This window comes from Pelobates fuscus, chromosome 1 (assembly GCF_036172605.1).
Source record: "Pelobates fuscus isolate aPelFus1 chromosome 1, aPelFus1.pri, whole genome shotgun sequence".
Lineage (NCBI taxonomy): Eukaryota > Metazoa > Chordata > Amphibia > Anura > Pelobatidae > Pelobates > Pelobates fuscus.
The window spans coordinates 457,761,275-457,779,752 of NC_086317.1; the positions used below are offsets into that span (position 1 = coordinate 457,761,275).

At 40.1% G+C, this 18,478-nt stretch overlaps 1 protein-coding gene across 1 annotated transcript in view; it reads left to right on the forward strand.

Annotated features, from left to right (window-relative positions):
- Positions 1 to 17,594, forward strand: part of VSTM5 (V-set and transmembrane domain containing 5) — a 32,556-nt gene extending 14,962 nt beyond the window's left edge. The window contains exons 2-4 of the mRNA XM_063430752.1: positions 12,770 to 13,096; positions 13,180 to 13,317; positions 15,841 to 17,594. Of these exons, the coding sequence (XP_063286822.1) occupies positions 12,770 to 13,096; positions 13,180 to 13,317; positions 15,841 to 15,875 (500 nt within the window). The 3' untranslated portion in view covers positions 15,876 to 17,594. The remainder of the gene's footprint in view (positions 1 to 12,769; positions 13,097 to 13,179; positions 13,318 to 15,840) is intronic.
- Positions 17,595 to 18,478: the final 884 nt, after the last annotated feature.

Genomic DNA, 18,478 nt, shown 5'->3' on the forward strand with positions numbered 1-18,478 from the left:
CAATTAGATTAGTTTGGCATGATCTCCCTAAAGTAAATCCATGTTTTCTCTGATCTTGAAATCCATGTGTTTTTAGATGTTCAACAATCCTATCCTTTAACATGGTTTCCATCACTTTCCCCACTACTGATGTAAGGCTTATTGGCCTATAGTTGCCCGACTCTTAATATTTAAGAATTAATTTTGAACACAAATATTATTGTCATCATGGTTTTATGAAAGACATGTCATGCCAAAATAACCTAATTGCGTTCTATGCAGAAATTAGTGTAAACATAGATCAGGGTGTTCCAGTGTATTTAATCTATTTGCCAATGCATTTGATATAGCTCCACGCAAAAGGTTACCATTAAACCTGAAATCAGTTAGTGAAACATCATGTTCTTTGATGGAATATTGGCATAAAGATAGAGCGCAAAGAATAGTTGTAATTACAGATAGATGTAAAGTCATGCATTTTTCAGATAAGGAACTCACAAACCACTTATCCATTAAATTGGGTAGAGTTAGGGATAACATCAAATGAAAAGGACTTAGGAACAACGATAGATAACAATAGATAACAAAACTAATCTTGCCCTTTTCTAAATCTATGGAAAGACCCAAACCTTGAATTTTGGTCACCAATTTAACCCCTTAAGGACACATGACATGTGTGACATGTCATGATTCCCTTTTATTCCAGAAGTTTGGTCCTTAAGGGGTTAAAATAATGATATTGTGAAACTAGAAAAAGTGCAGAGACAAGTTGATAATTAATTATGAAGAAAGACAATGAAATCTGTGTTTGTTTTCTTTAGAAAAAAAAAAAGCATATCGGAGGGGATTTAATGGGACCACAACTGGCCTTTTTTGACAGTCCCCATGAAAGGGGCACTTCCCCCTGGACCTGAGAGTAAACCACAGTAGAAACAAATGAACAATCACATTGGCTTTTAGATCCAAGACACTCCCATACAATCTAGGTCAATCCTTCCTCTGTACCTGGGAGATAATTGAGTCAAGTACTATATTAACTCAATTATCTACAGACACAAAAACACACATTTTACAAAACTCCCAAAATACCCGTAAAACACACGAAACCCCCTCAAAAGTTACATACCCTGGGGGCGGAGCCGAGCAGCGAACCTGGATGGCAGCAATCCCTCAGAGCTCCGCTCAAAATTGACCAAAAACGGCTGAATTCTGTTAAAAAAAAAGACCTGCTTACCTTACAAAAAACGACACCCTGACTGCAGGAACCAGAATGGGTCGCAAAAACAAGAAATCTAGACCTGATAAGAGTCCACCGGGCCGAGACATTGGAGAACTTTTCCGAAGCTCACAGAGAACAGCATGGGACAAAATGGCGCTGGCGGACGACTGCTCCTCTTACTCGTCGGACGACATGGCAATTGCCCCAAGTGTACAGACCACTCCGGCTATGAAGCAGTGCCAAGCCCCACTGGGGACCACCACAGACCGAGACCCGGTCACCGCCGCGCAAATCAAGGCGATGCTGGCGGAACTCCGCGCGAATTTGGCGGACGACCTAGCCCCCCTCAAAAAGGCAGTGGAACACACTACTGCCAAATTGGCCCAGCTCGACACTACCCAGAGCAAACACGCTAACCGGCTCACTGCGGTGGAGACAGAGCTGGCAGCCTTAAACCAACACCGGCTAAAGACCGACCGCAGACTCGACAACATGGAGGACCAGAGGCGCAGGCACAATTTGAAACTCAGGGGAGTGCCGGAACAAGTGGGGCTATCAGACCTACCTCACTTCGTCAGGAGATTCATGGCGGCCCATCTACCTCCAAAACAGGCCAAATCAGTCAGAATTGATGGTATGTTCAGGCTCCCCAAGCCGCCAAACGCACCAGCCTCCACTTCTCCGGACCTCATCATCCGCTTCAGCTCTCTACAGGACAAGGCCCTGCTGCAGGCTGCGGTGAGGGGTAAAACGCCCATTCCCTTCGAAGGCGCTTCGCTGCTCCTTTTCCCGGACCTGTCCAGGAACACACTCCTGTGGCGCCAATCCATGAGACCGCTACTTCAGCAGCTGAGAGCCAAAGAGGTGCCATATCGCTGGGGTCCCTCCCGCACGGTGCTGATAACAGCCCGGGACACTACCCTCCGCGCGGAAACCTATCAGGAGCTAGAAGACCACCTACGGTCGCTGGGACTCCCCCTTACTGCTACACCTGAAAGCAGCAGCCTGACACAGGTTGACCTAACCACGATCCGAGAGTTCGTGCCTCGAGCGACAGGACCCACCGCATCCGTAGGATTCGGGACTTGACCAAGAGGTGGAAGGGTCCCAGCGGAGGCTGAGCACCTACCCAAATGCCTCCACACTGCCAGGGACTGTACGAACTGTATAAATCGTTCTCAAGTTACCGATATTACCGACCGCATGGTCAAATGTTGGACTTATTTTTTTTTTTTTTTTTACTTTACTTTTTCCATAGTTCAGGACTCTGAATGATCTAATTGTTATACTTGTTTTAACCCGCACTTGCTGTGCCTCCAACACACACATATACGACACAGACCACATAATAACACCATCCAGGTACTCATTGCAAACATATCAGACTCTCTCTCTCCCCCCCACCCCTTCCGCACTTCCATCTGCCGCACTGATCGCGTTACTCTCTCCAGAGGGAAGGGCACACACTCTAGCCGCGATTATACAAATCACCCACACTGCATTCCGACACTACAAGTATGCGGCATCACCACTCACACAACAATCGGGCAGGCTCTCACCACACAACAAACTCACCCCAATTCACTAATAGAGCTATATATAGCAACGAGATAGTAAACGGGAACGCTGAACCTCGCAAATGCTATAAAAATGTTGTTGTTCCCCTTATTTCAAACAACCCTGCTGTTAGTGATCACGTTGCAGAACCTTCCCATATAAACCTATAGCTAACAGGGAGGTCTTCTGTTAGCACAGTACTCTACATTATGCTACGACATTTGGGCTGTGTAAACAGTGACAGCTTCTTGTGCACCGGTAGCAATACGTAGCTCACTCTTGCTAAACTAACCGACAAAGGACAGAGCTTCATGTTTCCTATTTGTATCAATGTCTTAAAATGCACCAATACTGTTGAGTTTTATACATGTACTTCTCTTAAATATATACAAAAATGAGCGCAGTTTTTCCCATGTACCACTACTATATTATATATGTTGTCAACACCTGTCTTACTTAGCTGATGTGTCAAAGCAAGAATACTTGTAACTTTCAAGCGCTCCAAAAATAAAGAATTTAAAAAAAAAAAAAAAAGTTACATACCCTGATGGCCCCGGTATGGGTGACCAACATACCCAAAAATCACCCAGATCGGTTCAAGGGTTCAGGAATTTCCTGGCAGTCAAAGTTTGACCGACCGCACGCATGGTCCCATGCCCAAAACAGTTCCATAGAATCGCGGCTAAGTGCCACTGGGGACAGACCGGGAACCGCAAAGTATTGAAGCCAAAAATAGTTCCTGGGCATTCGCAGCTAAGTCCCCCTGAAGTCTATTCAGAGTTCTGGTCCATGCAAACGGCCGCCAGGGAACTAACGTTCGGTTCTATGTGCACGAATGGAAAGTGCTGAACCAGAGGGAATAAAATATGGGTCTTTACAGTCGCTGACCTGGCCCATAGTCTTTTGACAGGAGGCTGTGAAGCAGGCCCCTTCAAAAGCCTGTGGCAAGGTTCTGTTCGACACACTCGTATAAACCAAATTTTTTGCTATGCACAAGTCTATTATTTTCCACCTATATATTGCTCTAACATATGACATTAATGTAGAATTCTAAAAAAAACACGTTATAAAATTGGTTATAATTATGTACTTTCCTACCACAATGTGCTTCAGCAACTCACAAGGAAGGTGTGAACAAATCCCAGTTTGAAACCAAATGCACAAGTCTGGTCCCCAAGATATACTTGGAAACTATTGAGACGCCATTTGTAGCTCATCTGAATAAATACTTTGAAATTATTAAAACAAGGTCTTAGGTCCCATCATAAGGTTTCTCCCTTTCACATGGCAAAGAGCAAGTCCTCTGATCACCAGATATTACTTTATAACTTTATATTACTTTATAGCAGAAGGTAAGGTACTGGTCTTCCTCAGGTGCATGCATGTACCTTGGTCGAAACGCGTTGTGCTAGTGCTTCTTGTATCTACTTTTATCTAATAAAGAGCTATTTGAGCTACCTTTGGTTCCTGAACTTATATCCAAGTGAAGTAGAAGTTCTCTTTTTCCTGGGGGACCATCATCACTACGGCTATTTGTCATGCTGAAACTACTTCATCATAGTAGAGATGAACTACCTGCCATCATAGTAGAGAGCCGACTTATATGGCTCTCTAAATTGTGAGTGTTTCCAGTTATACCTATATTTGACCGTTTTTTTTTATATATGTTGCCCTATGAAGGTTCTGTTATATTTATTACAGATTGTTGCAAAGGTATCCATTGTGTGTGCCAACCTCTCTCTTTTGTAACAAAAGAAGAACAGATACATGTTTTATTTACTTTTTATCGAAATGTTTTGAATTGTACATTTTTTTGCACATGTTTCATTATGTTGTATGCTTCATGATAATATCTGCAAGTAAATGACTCTCTCGTATTATTTGACTATTATGAACTATATCACTTTAAAAAACAAAAATTGGGATGATGACATTGCAAAAGCTACAAGTATTGCTGAGGTAAATTAAAGCCAATACATTCGAAATGTATTTTATGTGATTGGTTTGTAAGCTTATCTGAACACAGCCTTCTTCACTCCTTTCTGTAATTGTCTGACGCTATGGATTATGTTGGCTCTATATAAATACTAATAATAACAGACGTAGACTAGTTCATAAAGCTCTCCATTGATTACACTTTTCCTTTCTTCTTTTACATACATTTTAAAAAATGAAATATGAAATAGTTCTATTATGATTAATGGAAAACTCAATTGGCAAAAAAAAAATCACAATTTTTTTTCATTGGGGCCTGCTGACCTGCAGCCTTTACAAGTCCTCGCTTTTTTCCCTGTAACAGTCTCGCTAGGGTTTTCATGTGTGTAGCAGTGCACAACTTTCCAAAGATGGCTACCTAACCTACCTGAGCCTGAAATCTGATTGACAGCCAGGGCTGTGTTACTGCAGTTATTACCTAAAAGAGAACTCGTCACTTTTATAAACTGCCATTAAAATGAACTTATCCTGACACATAAAGCAAGATGAAGTGTTTATGTGTGTGGAGTGCTCGTTTAAGGCCAGATGTCATCAATAAACCGGCAAAATTGATCTGTTGGTTGGTTGATAAAAACTTAGCAAATAAATCCTAAACAGCATTATCTTTCAAAACATTTAGTGACAAATTAACTCAGTTGGCAAATGATAAAACATTATGACTCAAGTCATCGTACCATATGGAATAACTGAGAAAATGAATCAAAAGAAATCTTCAATAATATCTGTTCGTCTGGATGTGACCCAAAAAATTCTAAACTGATGCATTTTATAGATTCTATTTCTGTTTTCAGGAATTAGCTAAGCAATACCCCTCATCCTCAGTCATTATGCTTCCTGAATATTTCATTGGTCTTGTCGTGTTGACAAGTTGCGTATGTTTTAAGTGCTTCACAATGCAATCAATACATTTCCTACGCTTGGATTTTCAGGACGAGAGAATTACACTTAATGTTGCAGAGTATCTTTCGAAGTGCCTCAGTTAAATTTGTGATTATTTGCTATTTGCTCTGTCCACTAATCATGTCTCCTGATTTATTTGCTGGATGTGTGTCATTAGAGTTGCAGTTCACAGTAGTAGTGACAATTTACAATAAAAGCTGCAGGTCTCAGTCAGAAAACACTATGAAACAAACTGAGTATTTAGCTACTTACAAGAGAAAATCATTAGCAATGCCAGCATGTGACACAGAAAGAGTAGGAAGAAATGATCAAAGTAATAAATGACTGTCCACCTACTTGTCAATAATATTTTGTTCTATCATGCCGCCTGCATAGTCGCCAACAATTGAAAAAAATTCCAGGGACAATTTGTGCAAACAAGCATACAAATGTACACAGATACACATACACACCATGGCACATGTCCAGTACATACAGTGATAAATTGACACACAAACACACACAAACACAATGGCACACACCAAGTTCATTCAGTGACAAACTGACACACAGATAAACACAATAACACACCCGACCCAGTACACGCAGTGACAAACTGACACACACAAACAAACACAGTGACACATACTCAGTACATACAGTTACAAACTGACACACACAGATAAACACAATGACTCACACCCAGTACATACAGTGACAAACTGATACACACACAGATAAACACATTGACACACACCCGATACACTCAGTGACAAACGGACGCACACAGAAAACCACAATGACATACACCCAGTACATACCGTGACAAACTGGAGTGGCTACAGTAGTTCTGATACTGGAATGCGTGACAAATTCCGGAACTCGTTTTTGCTGATACAGGAGCCCAATGCATCGGACTGTCTTGAAAAACTCTCAACAGTTGGCCACTATGCTTTATAGTTTGGTGAAAGAGAAACTTTTGGCCCCACCTCCATGGCTAGGATCTTCAGCCTTGACGATCTCAGCCTATCCATTGCTTTCTCAAAGGAAAGCATTGTGAGGCTATTACGTGTGTGCGCCAAAATGCAATGCTGCACCAATCCGCATCTCCTCATAGAGGTGCATTGAATCAATGCATCTCGATGGGGAACTTTCAGAGTGTGTAGCTGCTGAATGCACACTGTTATGCACTGGATTAGGAAGCACCTATAGTGGCCGTTTGATTGACTGCCACTAGAGGTGTTACTTGGCAACAATGTCACATGAAAGCAGGCAGCGGGACTTAGTCGTCGAGTGCCTGGAACACTCGACGGCCCGAACACTGGTGAAACCATACAAATGCCTGCTTTTGTTTGCGGCAAGCCAAGAGAGCGCTGTTCGGTAGGTTTGTTTGACTGTATCTCACGAACAAACACTACCCATGAGCCAGGGGACCGTTTGCCTTTTTGTTCAGTTTATAACTCTCGACTTGACCGACCGCTACCTCTGAAACTATGGAACTATTTTGATAAGACGTATCAAGAGCGGTCCATCAAATCTTCACCCCATTGGCGATTCGACTATGTTCGTGGAATCTCAGCGCTTTTCGCATATGTTGGGCACTCAGATCTAGACTATATGGGGATATATAGACTTTGGGGATTCGGTTATGTGAAATATGATTTTATGTATTTTAAAGTATTTTTGGAGTTTTGGTAAAAGTAAATGTTTTCTATACCTGGAAATAATTGAGTTTAATACAGTACTTAACCCAATTATCTCCCAGGTACCGAGGAGGGATTACCCTATTTTATGTGGGATTGTCCTGGACCTGAGAGCCAATATCATTGTGTGATTGTTTATACTGCAGTCTACTCTCAGGTCCAGGGGGAGTGCCCCTTGCATGGGAACTTGCATAAAAGCCAGTTGTGGCTACAATTAAACACATCGTGTTACCCCTTCATGAAGTCTTGGCTCATGTTTGGGGGATTGGGAGCTATAATCACTACAACCTCTTCTATGCTTGGATTTCGGGAGACGCTTCACGGATATACTCAGTCGTAGTATAGGGGATCCGTTACAATATATTTTTATATAATTCTTTATTTTTGTACTGCATTGTCGTTTCTCAGAGTAACCAAGACGTTGCAAAGTGTTACAGTAAATAATAGCCACAAAGAACAATACATGTCTGCATCGATGCACATATTATCATTATAAAGTTAGAGTATATCAAGCTGTGTATTCGGTGCTGGTAAGCTACTATAAGGGTTATTGTAAGAGCATCGTTATTTTAATTATGAACAAGTTGACAGTTACGTGTTCTCAGAGGTGAATGTGAAAAACTGTATAACAGTTGCGTAAGTTAGTCAACTCTGCAGTATACAGGTCTGTATCTAAACCTTATTAAAGCTATGAATACGAAAAGTGTGACTCCTCCTGGCTGCGTGTAATTTATACCCCTAACCTGGAGGGTAATGGAGGGGGGTGGGGGTGGCAAGGAGTATTTTCTTTGCACGGACAAAAGTACTAGCAACCTTGGGACGGAAAAGTGGCAGGGTGTTAACCAGAGTGCATGCGATGGTATGGAGCGGGTATAGACTTGGGCTCCGTTTAAAGGTAGGGGTAGGAACACTGGAATCATCAAGGCTAGACCGCTAACAATGTATGTGTCCTCCCGTAGTGGGCGCGGTCAGGTAATTAGGCACAAAATAAAATGCACAATAAACCAATCTATTAAAGTAATAATAATAATTAATGATAAAAAAAATTATCGAATCTTGCAGATCATAAGGATAGGTTTGGATATGGAAGCCTTTTAAAAGACTATAACAGTCATTATGATGTGTGCAGTAAATAACTTGCGGGTTTATCCATTGTTCAGTCATTAGGACTGGCGGGAGCACTGGATGCCGGCATTGGGAACGAAGGTAATGACTTTGGAGACACCCCATCTATGACCTGAGTTCTTCACCTGTCTAGGCTCTGTGTTTGAGGAAAGGCCCAACACTTCTAGGAAGGCCACAGAGTCTGTGGCTTGGGTGAGTGTGTGCACAGTCCCTTCTTTAGAGACCTGTAGGGATCTGGGTTTGCCCCAACTGTAGGGTATATTCTTGTCCCTAAGGACTCTGGTGAACTGGCGGAGGATTTGTCGCCACTGCAGAGTAGATCTTGACAGGTCAACATAGAATGATAGGGTATCTTCCACAAACTCTAGTGTGGGAGAGAAAGCTTGTACCGCCACCTTATTCATGTGGGAGACAAATTGGACAATGAGGTCACAGGGAAAGGAGCTTGGTGCTCTCACTAATTTGTGGATCCTGTAGTAGCCATCCAGGAGGATGCCCTGAGCTTGTTTCAGTGGCAGAAGGTGATGGAAGCGTCAACGGAGATATTGTGGCATTTCCGTGTCGGCTATTGCTTCTGGAACACCCTGTAATTTGATGTTTCTGCGTCGGCACTGGTCTTCATATATCTCCTCCCTCAGTATGTCGAGGTCTGCACAGAAGAGCTTGTGGATGTCTCGGAGGGGTGTTTTAATGTCCTTCTTGGTAGCCGGGGTGTTTTCATCCTCATCCGAGGAGGTATGGTGTAGGCTTCCTCCACCGGGGATGTCATCGAGTTCGTCCATGGGTTCTTCCTCCCCAGACGAGGAATCAGCCATGGTGCTGTTTTGGGTGTCGGTCGAGGTAAGCCTCCCAACAGAAAATCCCCAATATTGCGGAATCAGGAGCCCTCTGTGGGGTTTCTTGGTATGTTTTACCATTTATGTACCTGGTCAGACTGGGGTTGTAGGATATCGGGTAGCAGTTTATATATCTTATTTGAAGCCTTGAAGCTTGGAGCTCATGCGAAACACTTCTGCTTAGGTTGCTTGGTAGTTCTGCCCACATTATATATTTTTAATATTAAAAAAAAAACACTAAATTGTAGTTAATTTTTTTTTTTTAATTCTTTATTTTTGTATTGTGTAAGCTTTAAACAGGCGCATGTGAGGTACCCCAAAGGCAATCCTCCAGCGTAATGTAAACAGTTGAACAAAGGTACATGGTATATCTAACACATTTTTTTTTTTTTTTTTATGTAAAGATAGGTTAGATGATAGACATTATAAGTTTTCGTCGTTTAAGTTGCTTATTTAGGTTTAACGATGCGTTTACAACGTGCACAGGCACCTGTAAATGAACTAAGTGCTTTGTTTTTGTGGTTTAACATTAGTAATCCTGCTGGTGTGGCATATGGTCAAGTTAGGTATGATTATTCAAGGAATAACAATATGGTGCAACATGGCAGATATTAACATTGTATGATCAGAGCTGTCTGATTAATTACACTTTAAACTGTTTAGCCACATGGTGAAACATACTTCTTGTCTGACTAGGTATAGAGTATATGATTACATGTTGCGCTAAGCTTAATCTCGCTAGTTAGTAATTAGGAGGCAAAGGTAATAAAACAAAATAAACCAAACATTAGCATATTAAGATTGCCCTGTAGCTCTTCCACCCCAAGTGGATTCCATGTCTGCGAGGTGATGTTCAGCGGTAGTATATTCGGAGACCCTTCTGAGGACGTTAGGGAACTTTCAATTTGGCAGGGAGTCTGGAGGCTGTTATGTTGTTTCAAGTCCCCAAGTGTCAGTGTAGTATGGTAGTACTTTTGGCTGTCGTCTAGTCGGGTGCCTGTTTTTAGGCGGGAGTCCATTCCTAGCAGCCGTGCCTTTCATTGGGTGCAGTATGCCGGCTGTATGTTGCGGAGCCTCGTGTGTCTGCCCCCTTGTGGTGATCTGAGTGGTATGGCAGGTAAGGCCAGAGCGCTGTGGCTGCCTCCCTTGCCGTGGTTTGCGGCTTTGTTTTGCGGCTTTGGGTTTGCTCGAGGTAGCTCCAGCGTTGCTTGACTCGTGGGGTTATGGCTTGAGTGTGCCCATTTACTGTCGGCCCGTAACTGTAGAGCCATGTCAGGAGAGATGGGTGCTCCGTTCAGCCCTCGATCGTGGGTGCATGTCACACAGGCTCCGCCATTTTGGATGCGGCCTCTGTGCACAGTGTCCGCTTAGCTGGTGATTTGGGTGCCGGTGTTGCGGCACTCCGATGGGCCTCGGGGTGGGGACTGGGATCACCCCCGCCAGTCCAGGGGGGGGGGATACTGGGCCAGATCCGCCTAGCCTCGTGCTTCTGCCTTGCTGCTGGTGGGCCGGGTAGCTGGGCAGCGGCCGTCCGCCCCTCTCCCCGTCCGAGCAGTCCCCATGCGGTTGGCAGGGATCGCCCCTCCGAGGGACTAGAACCGGTCAGCAAGCCTCACCTCGGGACCAGCGTGGCTTCATGCTTTGGACTAAAGTTGTCAGACGTCGGGTGAGTCGGAAAGTAGCATTTAATCGCCGAAAATTGTTGATTGTCTCGGGAGCTACACCATTGTGCGTCCGTTTAGCATGGCGGTCCGGCCCCGCCCCCCAAATTGTAGTTAATTTAATTGCAATTATGAACTTTAGGTAAACTGCCGATTTGGAAAAAAAATTGTAAAATGTTTTTCATAATATTAAATAATTTTAAAACTTTGCCCAATAATATTAAATCATTTGGAAAGCTTATTCAACAATATTGAATCGAGGCCAATATTTTTGGGTAAGCTTTTCAAATTATTTAATATTTTTGGGCAAACTTTTGAAATGATTTCTGTACAAACATCAATACACACATTTATATAAATAAGATGGCGCAAAAATTAACAATACATTAAATAAGATACAATATTATGTGCAGCAACCCGCTTCAGATCTTGGTAATAAGATTCAAACAATGAAACAAAAAAAAACTGCTGGTGCGCAAGATTTAAGAGAACACCCTTAGTGATGCTAAATAGCAAAAGTGCTCTCTGGGTGTTTATATGCGAAGTACTAGTGAAAATAATGTTAACCCACAGTACGACACATATATATACTTGCACAGTACAACACATGTATACACTGGTGGTATCTGCAAATTGGAGACAAAGTTAAAGTTACAAAGATAAAACAAATATGTAAAAACCCTCTGTAGGTAGTGAACTCACAAGCTGAGAGTGGTAATAGCCCCACTGGTAATAACGCCAAGGGAGGATCAGTCCCTAGAGTACGTGGGATCTAACAGATGCTCTGTTTACCCGGGTAACAGGTAAAAAAACTCCTTTATTATAAGCCTTAAAAACACATATAGCAGCAAAATAAGCCCATCGTCTGCTCACCAGCCCCCTGGTAGTGAAGGGCAGTTAGGATATAGCCGCCGTCCTTCTCCTTCAGATCGTGGCTGGTCTCGCCGGTGCATAAGCTTCAAACACTGCCCGTGGCGCGTTTCGCCCCTCCTCCTGGGGCTTTCTCAAACGAGCAGTCCAGTACAAACATGCCCACATACTTTAATGGTAACTTCTGTAGAAAAATAATTTGTAACTTTTATACTAAAATTTTAAATAATTTAAAAAGCGTATAAAAAATACGTATATAAAATATTAAATTAAGGCAATAATTACACTAACTTATTCTGAAGAAAGAGTATAAAATCTGTTGATGCATTTGAAGGTGAGAATAGATTGCCAAAATAGATTTGATATTTTCTATATAAGTGTTTGCTATATCTGCTGAGCATTGTATGAGAATGTGGGTCCGCTCACTTAAGCCTGTATTTTTATTTATATTTATATTTGGATAAAAAATTAGTTTTTCAAAAATATTTTTTAAAAAAAGCAACAGATATATAACATATGAAATAATATATCAATATGTAAACAAATAGAATAATATTAAAATATTTTTTAGAATATAATTTTTTTTTTAAACTTTAGCCAAAAATATTAAATTGAGGCCTTAATTTTTACGATGGAAAATGACTGTTGACTGGAGTTTATAGTCGATGGAAAGAGCTGGAATTAGCATTCTGCTACAGGAAGCAAAATGACTGTTTTTCCAGTGACACATTGTACCAAGACATTCATAAGACCTTAGGATTTTTTTTCTATTTATATCAGTACCTCGTACCAGACATTAAACAAATCCAAACATGTGACAAGTCAGAGAAATAGACAATATTGTGTAACTAAGAGCTAATTAAAGCATTTAGCATTGAATGTTGTATTTACATATAAAAAGCAATATACTATCCCTTAACATGGAAATTGTCTGTTCTGTTTCAGATGAAGGAATTATACTGTTTGTCCCGGAACCACTGGTTAATGCTACAGTGTCACACAACGTCTTACTATCGGTGCAATACATATGTAATGGGACACCATCGATAGAATGGCAGCACACATCAAACTGGCGGAGTGAACGCATTATTGACTGGAGGACAGGGTTCTATTTGAATATCTCCAAAGGTTATGCTGGCAGAGTTAAGGTGTATGACAATGGCTCTATCCTGCTGGAGGATGTCGGAGTGAAAGACACTGGGTATTATGTGGTCACTGTCACCGAGGATTATGGGAACACTAAGCACGGCACCATCTTTCTCAGTGTTCATGGTACGTATTCTAAATTCATTGTTTTCCGTCCCTCATTTCCAACTGCAAAGTGGATTCACAATTTGTATCCATTCTTTCCACAGAGATCCTCTATGAAGATTTCTATTTTGTAGCAGTATTTATCGCCTTCCTGGCGGCAGGCGCTGCCGTTTTGATCTGCCTCATGTGGCTTTGCAATAAATGTATAACTGTTGTTCAGAAGAGGAAGCAAAGTCGAAGAGGTAGAAGTATTTATCTTTTATTTAACTTTCAGGGTTTTATTGCAAACATACTGTTTACTCACAAATCCCAAACATACTAAGTTTAAGTGATTTAAAAGTGAGTACAGTTAAGAAACATGTCAAGCTTAATAATTACTTCAGCCCGTCTAGTGATTATAGTGTCAAGAGTGCCTTGGTGTCATCCAAAAGTAAGATGTAAAACTGTTTTTGGTATGGTTTGCCAACTTACCTAAATTCCCGCTCTGAGTCAGCAACATCCAGAACCAAATTTCTCTTCAGTCGCTACATTGGCCTGTAGTGGTTATGGACCTCAAATGATCCTCTTTTTTTAAGGTTAAAATAGTCTGGTGTTCCTTAAACCAGCTTTCAGTAACTACCAACAATTCAATATTTCTTCACAAATTCACAAGGACACAATTTGGCAACTTCTTAACATCAGGGGCTTGGGTCGTACTCAGGGTATTGCTTGAGGTATAATGGATTGTCTAGAAGTGTTGTGACCTTTTAACAGCTGAAACTCTTAGCAAGATCAATGATACTCGGTGGTACTCGGTGGAGTTTTTTTTTTACATCCGAATGGCTTTTATCCAGTTGGTTTAAATATTGCAAAGGTTCACTATTGAGTCCTAATGGAATGACATTCAGTGCACAACAAAATAAATGTTATGTTTCTTTCAGCCAATAAAACACACTGATGATATAAGATGCAGATTTGTTATCCTAAACATTTTGTTAAATACATTTTTATTGAGAATATCAGGCAGAAAAGCAATTGCATTAGCATTGAAATAGAAACAATACAGAGGACGTTCCAGTTGGTACATGCAGCATAATACAGAAAATAGATTTTCAAGGTAACATTCTATTTTCTAACAAAAAAAACAAAAACATAAGGTGTATTGCTTAATGTAACACTGTAGGCTGAATAAAATGCACTACAGTGGACCTAAAGACTATGAAAATTATACATAATAATTAGTGTGATCAAGATTTAGAGACTCAATATCCTCGTCAAAAAAGGCTATGGTGAATTATTGAACAAAAAAACAAAAATAAACCTTGACAATAGTTATTTGGCAGTCTCACCATTACATCACTTAAGTAGGAGACCATCTTGTATAACAAAAGTGGATGTTAAAAACGTGTTCTAGTATAACGTTATTGTATGTGTGGGTCCTTCTAGATTAAAAAAGAAGTGTCATACTCTATTTTGATGGATGTAAAAATCTCAATATATAGAATATTAATTGTCTGTAATTTTTAAAGAGGTTATGCTTCCTTTGAAGCGGAAGTTATCCCTAAATCAATGTGACTCCAAATGCTAAACATTTTTGCAGCTTCAATTAAAGGGACACTATAGTCACCTGAACAACTTTAGCTTAATGATGCAGTTTTGGTGAAAGAACATGCCCCTGCAGCCTCACTGCTCAATCCTCTGCCATTTAGGAGTTAAATCCCTTTGTTTATGAACCCTAGTCACACCTCCCTGCATGTGACTTGCACAGCCTTCCATAAACACTTCCTGTAAAGAGAGCCCTATTTAGGCTTTCTTTATTGCAAGTTCTGTTTAATTAAGATTTTCTTATCCCCTGCTATGTTAATAGCTTGCTAGACCCTGCAAGAGCCTCCTGTATGTGATTAAAGTTCAATTTAGAGATTGAGATACAATTATTTAAGGTAAATTACATCTGTTTGAAAGTGAAACCAGTTTTATTTTCATGCAGGCTGTCAATCATAGCCAGGGGAGGTGTGGCTAGGGCTGCATAAACAGAAACAAAGTGATTTAACTCCTAAATGACAGTGAATTGAGCAGTGAAATTGCAGGGGAATGATCTATACACTAAAACTGCTTTATTTAGCTAAAGTAATTTAGGTGACTATAGTGTTCCTTTAAGAGCCTGGGCTCCCTTTAATACTTGACATTTTCTGTGCAATGTGACTTTGTGAGTTGAATGGTTTAATGCCTCTATGTTTTGATCCTCTTCATCGTCTTGTTTACTGGTCTAAAACTAAGTATATTGATTTGATTTGGCTTAGCATATAGTGATAGTGCCTAAGCATGTAGTAATATTCACTTAGTATGTTGTCATAGTGGCTTAGTATGTAGTGATAGTGACTTAGTGTGGTGCAAAAAAATACATAAATACATTAGATTTGTGACATAATAAAAAAAATACCAGCGAGTTGTAAATAGAATATGTATGTTATGATGTTTTGTTTTTTTTGCTCATATTCTTGTCTGGTATCACGTATATTATCAGCTATCAACGTATCAAATATTGGTGTAAAGTAAATGGTAGAGTCACTGATGACACACAAGCATTAATAAAGGCTTAGATCAATGCTAATGGGATTTTCGAGACTGGCCGGCCATCAATACACATTACTATCGCACTTTAAATGTCTCTAAAGTCACAGTCCCAAACTGGTGGGAATTATCTTTGTTTATACTCAGAATAGTGTGATGAAAAGAACAAATTATATATTTTTTAGCTGTTTACTATTTCTTTCTGTTTCTAATAGAAGAAGAGATTGAATTGAGAATAATTTCTGAATAAATGAAGGACCTATTTTTCTGGAGTCTACCTCAAGATCCAAGCGTAAACATGAATTAAAGGTTCATAAATAAAGACTATTTATTTAATTCACCGTTTGGTAGGAGATCTGTTTTATCTATATGCACTGAGAAAACCGATTTGAACATTTAGTACGTGAAAGACATTTTTGTGAAAAGAAGGGGAAACATCTGTAGTTTATCAGCAATTGTGAACATTTCCTATTTTTGGTAGAATTCACATTCAATTATGCTGTTCCATGATGCACCGTCATTGTCTACAGAAATCCTCTGGCGGTGTTTCTGGGAAACCTGCTGGGCTACGCATGTTGCAAATGGACCCTGGGACGTCTCCTAGGTCCAGCTCACACAGCCCTCTACAAGTAACATACACTGTATTTTGAGTGTGTATCCAAAACAGTGGAATTACAACTCAGATGTTCCCAAGTCAAGACTCAAAAAATACACGGTATTAAATTTTCCTTTAATGACATCAACTGTATAGAGCAATCAACAAGTGTGTCGAACGATCAAGGACTATGACAGCAACAAGAGTTGGTAGGGGAGTCAAGTATTACCAAGGAGACAAATTTCTCCCCCTGGGGGACTGTAATGGAGTCAAGTATTATCAAGGCACCCAATTTCCCACCACCTTCAAGTTACTGCTCATCCGCTATTGGTATCAAGCTTGTGACAATATACATTCAACACATACATTCAGCGTAGGCGCTTCTTTTTGACAGGTGCCTATAAGCAGCTGCCTTCCATGTCCATTGGTGATCAAGTCCTGTGTGCCATTAGTTCGCATTGTTCTGATTTCCATATTTTTGCCCTATGGTGAGAGCTGTGTTTGACATACTTCCATCAGAACAATGTGTAAAGATGGAATTATGGTTGTTTGAGAGTGGTTGGCCAATAATGACACATCACGAGAAGACGCATCATTACTGGAGGAATTGATGTTTACAGTAGCTAAAGTTCTAGAATTTGCTCATCACTAGTGCATGAACATTAGTGAATTTATTCACGAAATGGTAAGTCGTGACAAGTGTACAGTTTTACAATATTTACTCACTACATTGTGAATTGTCTGAACATCGAAGTGAATTGAAAATTTTACGCCAAAATAGTAAGGCTAAAAACAAAAATAAATTTCAAGTTTGGCTATTTTGGACAAACATTTGAAATTCACAATAATTTACCCTTCAGTGAATAACCCTATAAAGAAAGCTATTCGTTTTAGAAGAGGCTCAAGGAACACTAAATTGAATCTTTCTTTTTTCCAGGTTTGATATTTTGGCTTGAATTTTAGACCACAGTGGTGAACTCGTCTATACAACTCATAATTTAGTGAGTTAACTCCCACAAGTATTGTCATTCCCTTGCACTGTACTGTACTGTATAGCCATGGAAAACAGATAACATTGTATCTTTAGCCAAGTGACAATCTATTCTTCAGATCAAACCCGTTGGATGGGATTCCAAATCACCTAACAAAGCATATTGTCTTAAGACTTGTTACAACACGCTACATGGCCATTAGACCGTATCAAACAAATACGCCAGGGGGCATTTAAAGTTCTGTGTTCAATGACATAATAACAGGGTCTATAACATCAAGTGTGGTGTCCGTGTGATGTACATGAGGTGTGTATGTTTACATTCAATATTTAAATTGTCATATTTTTGGAAGTAAATAAACAATTAAATATTTGTCTGTTTTTAGTGAGTGTCTCCTTGTGACCTGTGAATTTTGTTGTTGTTGTTGTGATATTTATTTAGTTTTTCTTTCTGACATTTAAACTACGTTTCTGCATGCTCTAAGGGTAGTTGTATATTTTGTGACAATTAGAACTGTCACCTAAAAAAACACCTATAACCTTTACTAATCGTAGCATTTATATCGTGCCAATATATTCTGCAGCCCTGCACAGTTAACCAGTTTCATGAAAATGTATCTATTGTGTTTATTGACTAAACCAAGGAATTGCGGAGAATTGAAAAGCGAAAAGCTAATTATTAAATCAGAGTAGCTAATATCAGAGTTTGAGAATTTTTCCAGTTAAGCTTTTTCGGCCTACAATTAAAATATTATTCATCAATTTTGAAATAACCCAGTAACTTAACAGTTGAGTTTTTCTAATAAATCATGCCAGACATTTCAGCTATTGTTTACATGACATTTATTGTACGCATTGTACCCAAGCAGACATAAAACAAGTCAGAAAGGTTTTTAAAATACACAAAATGAGCATTTAATAAAATACATGATTTTCAAGGTGTATAGAAGCCGAGTTTGCTCTGTGTATGTGCTATATAGACAGAAAGACAGACTGGTTAATTCACAGTAATACATTCTACAGCTCTCTATCAGTCTGCTCAACGCAAGGATGGCAAGGAGGTAGGGCACCTAGTATACATGGGTTGTGGGTTGCATCCTCACACCATCATTTATTTTGTGGGCTAAAACAGAGAGAGATGAGTTTGGAGGAACAGTGGCAACTCTAGCAACAATGTATAAGAGGGACAAGTAAGATACTACAGTTACAATGCCGGGGGGGACTAACAGATGTTTATACCACTAAAAAAAAAAAAAACTAAATAAAT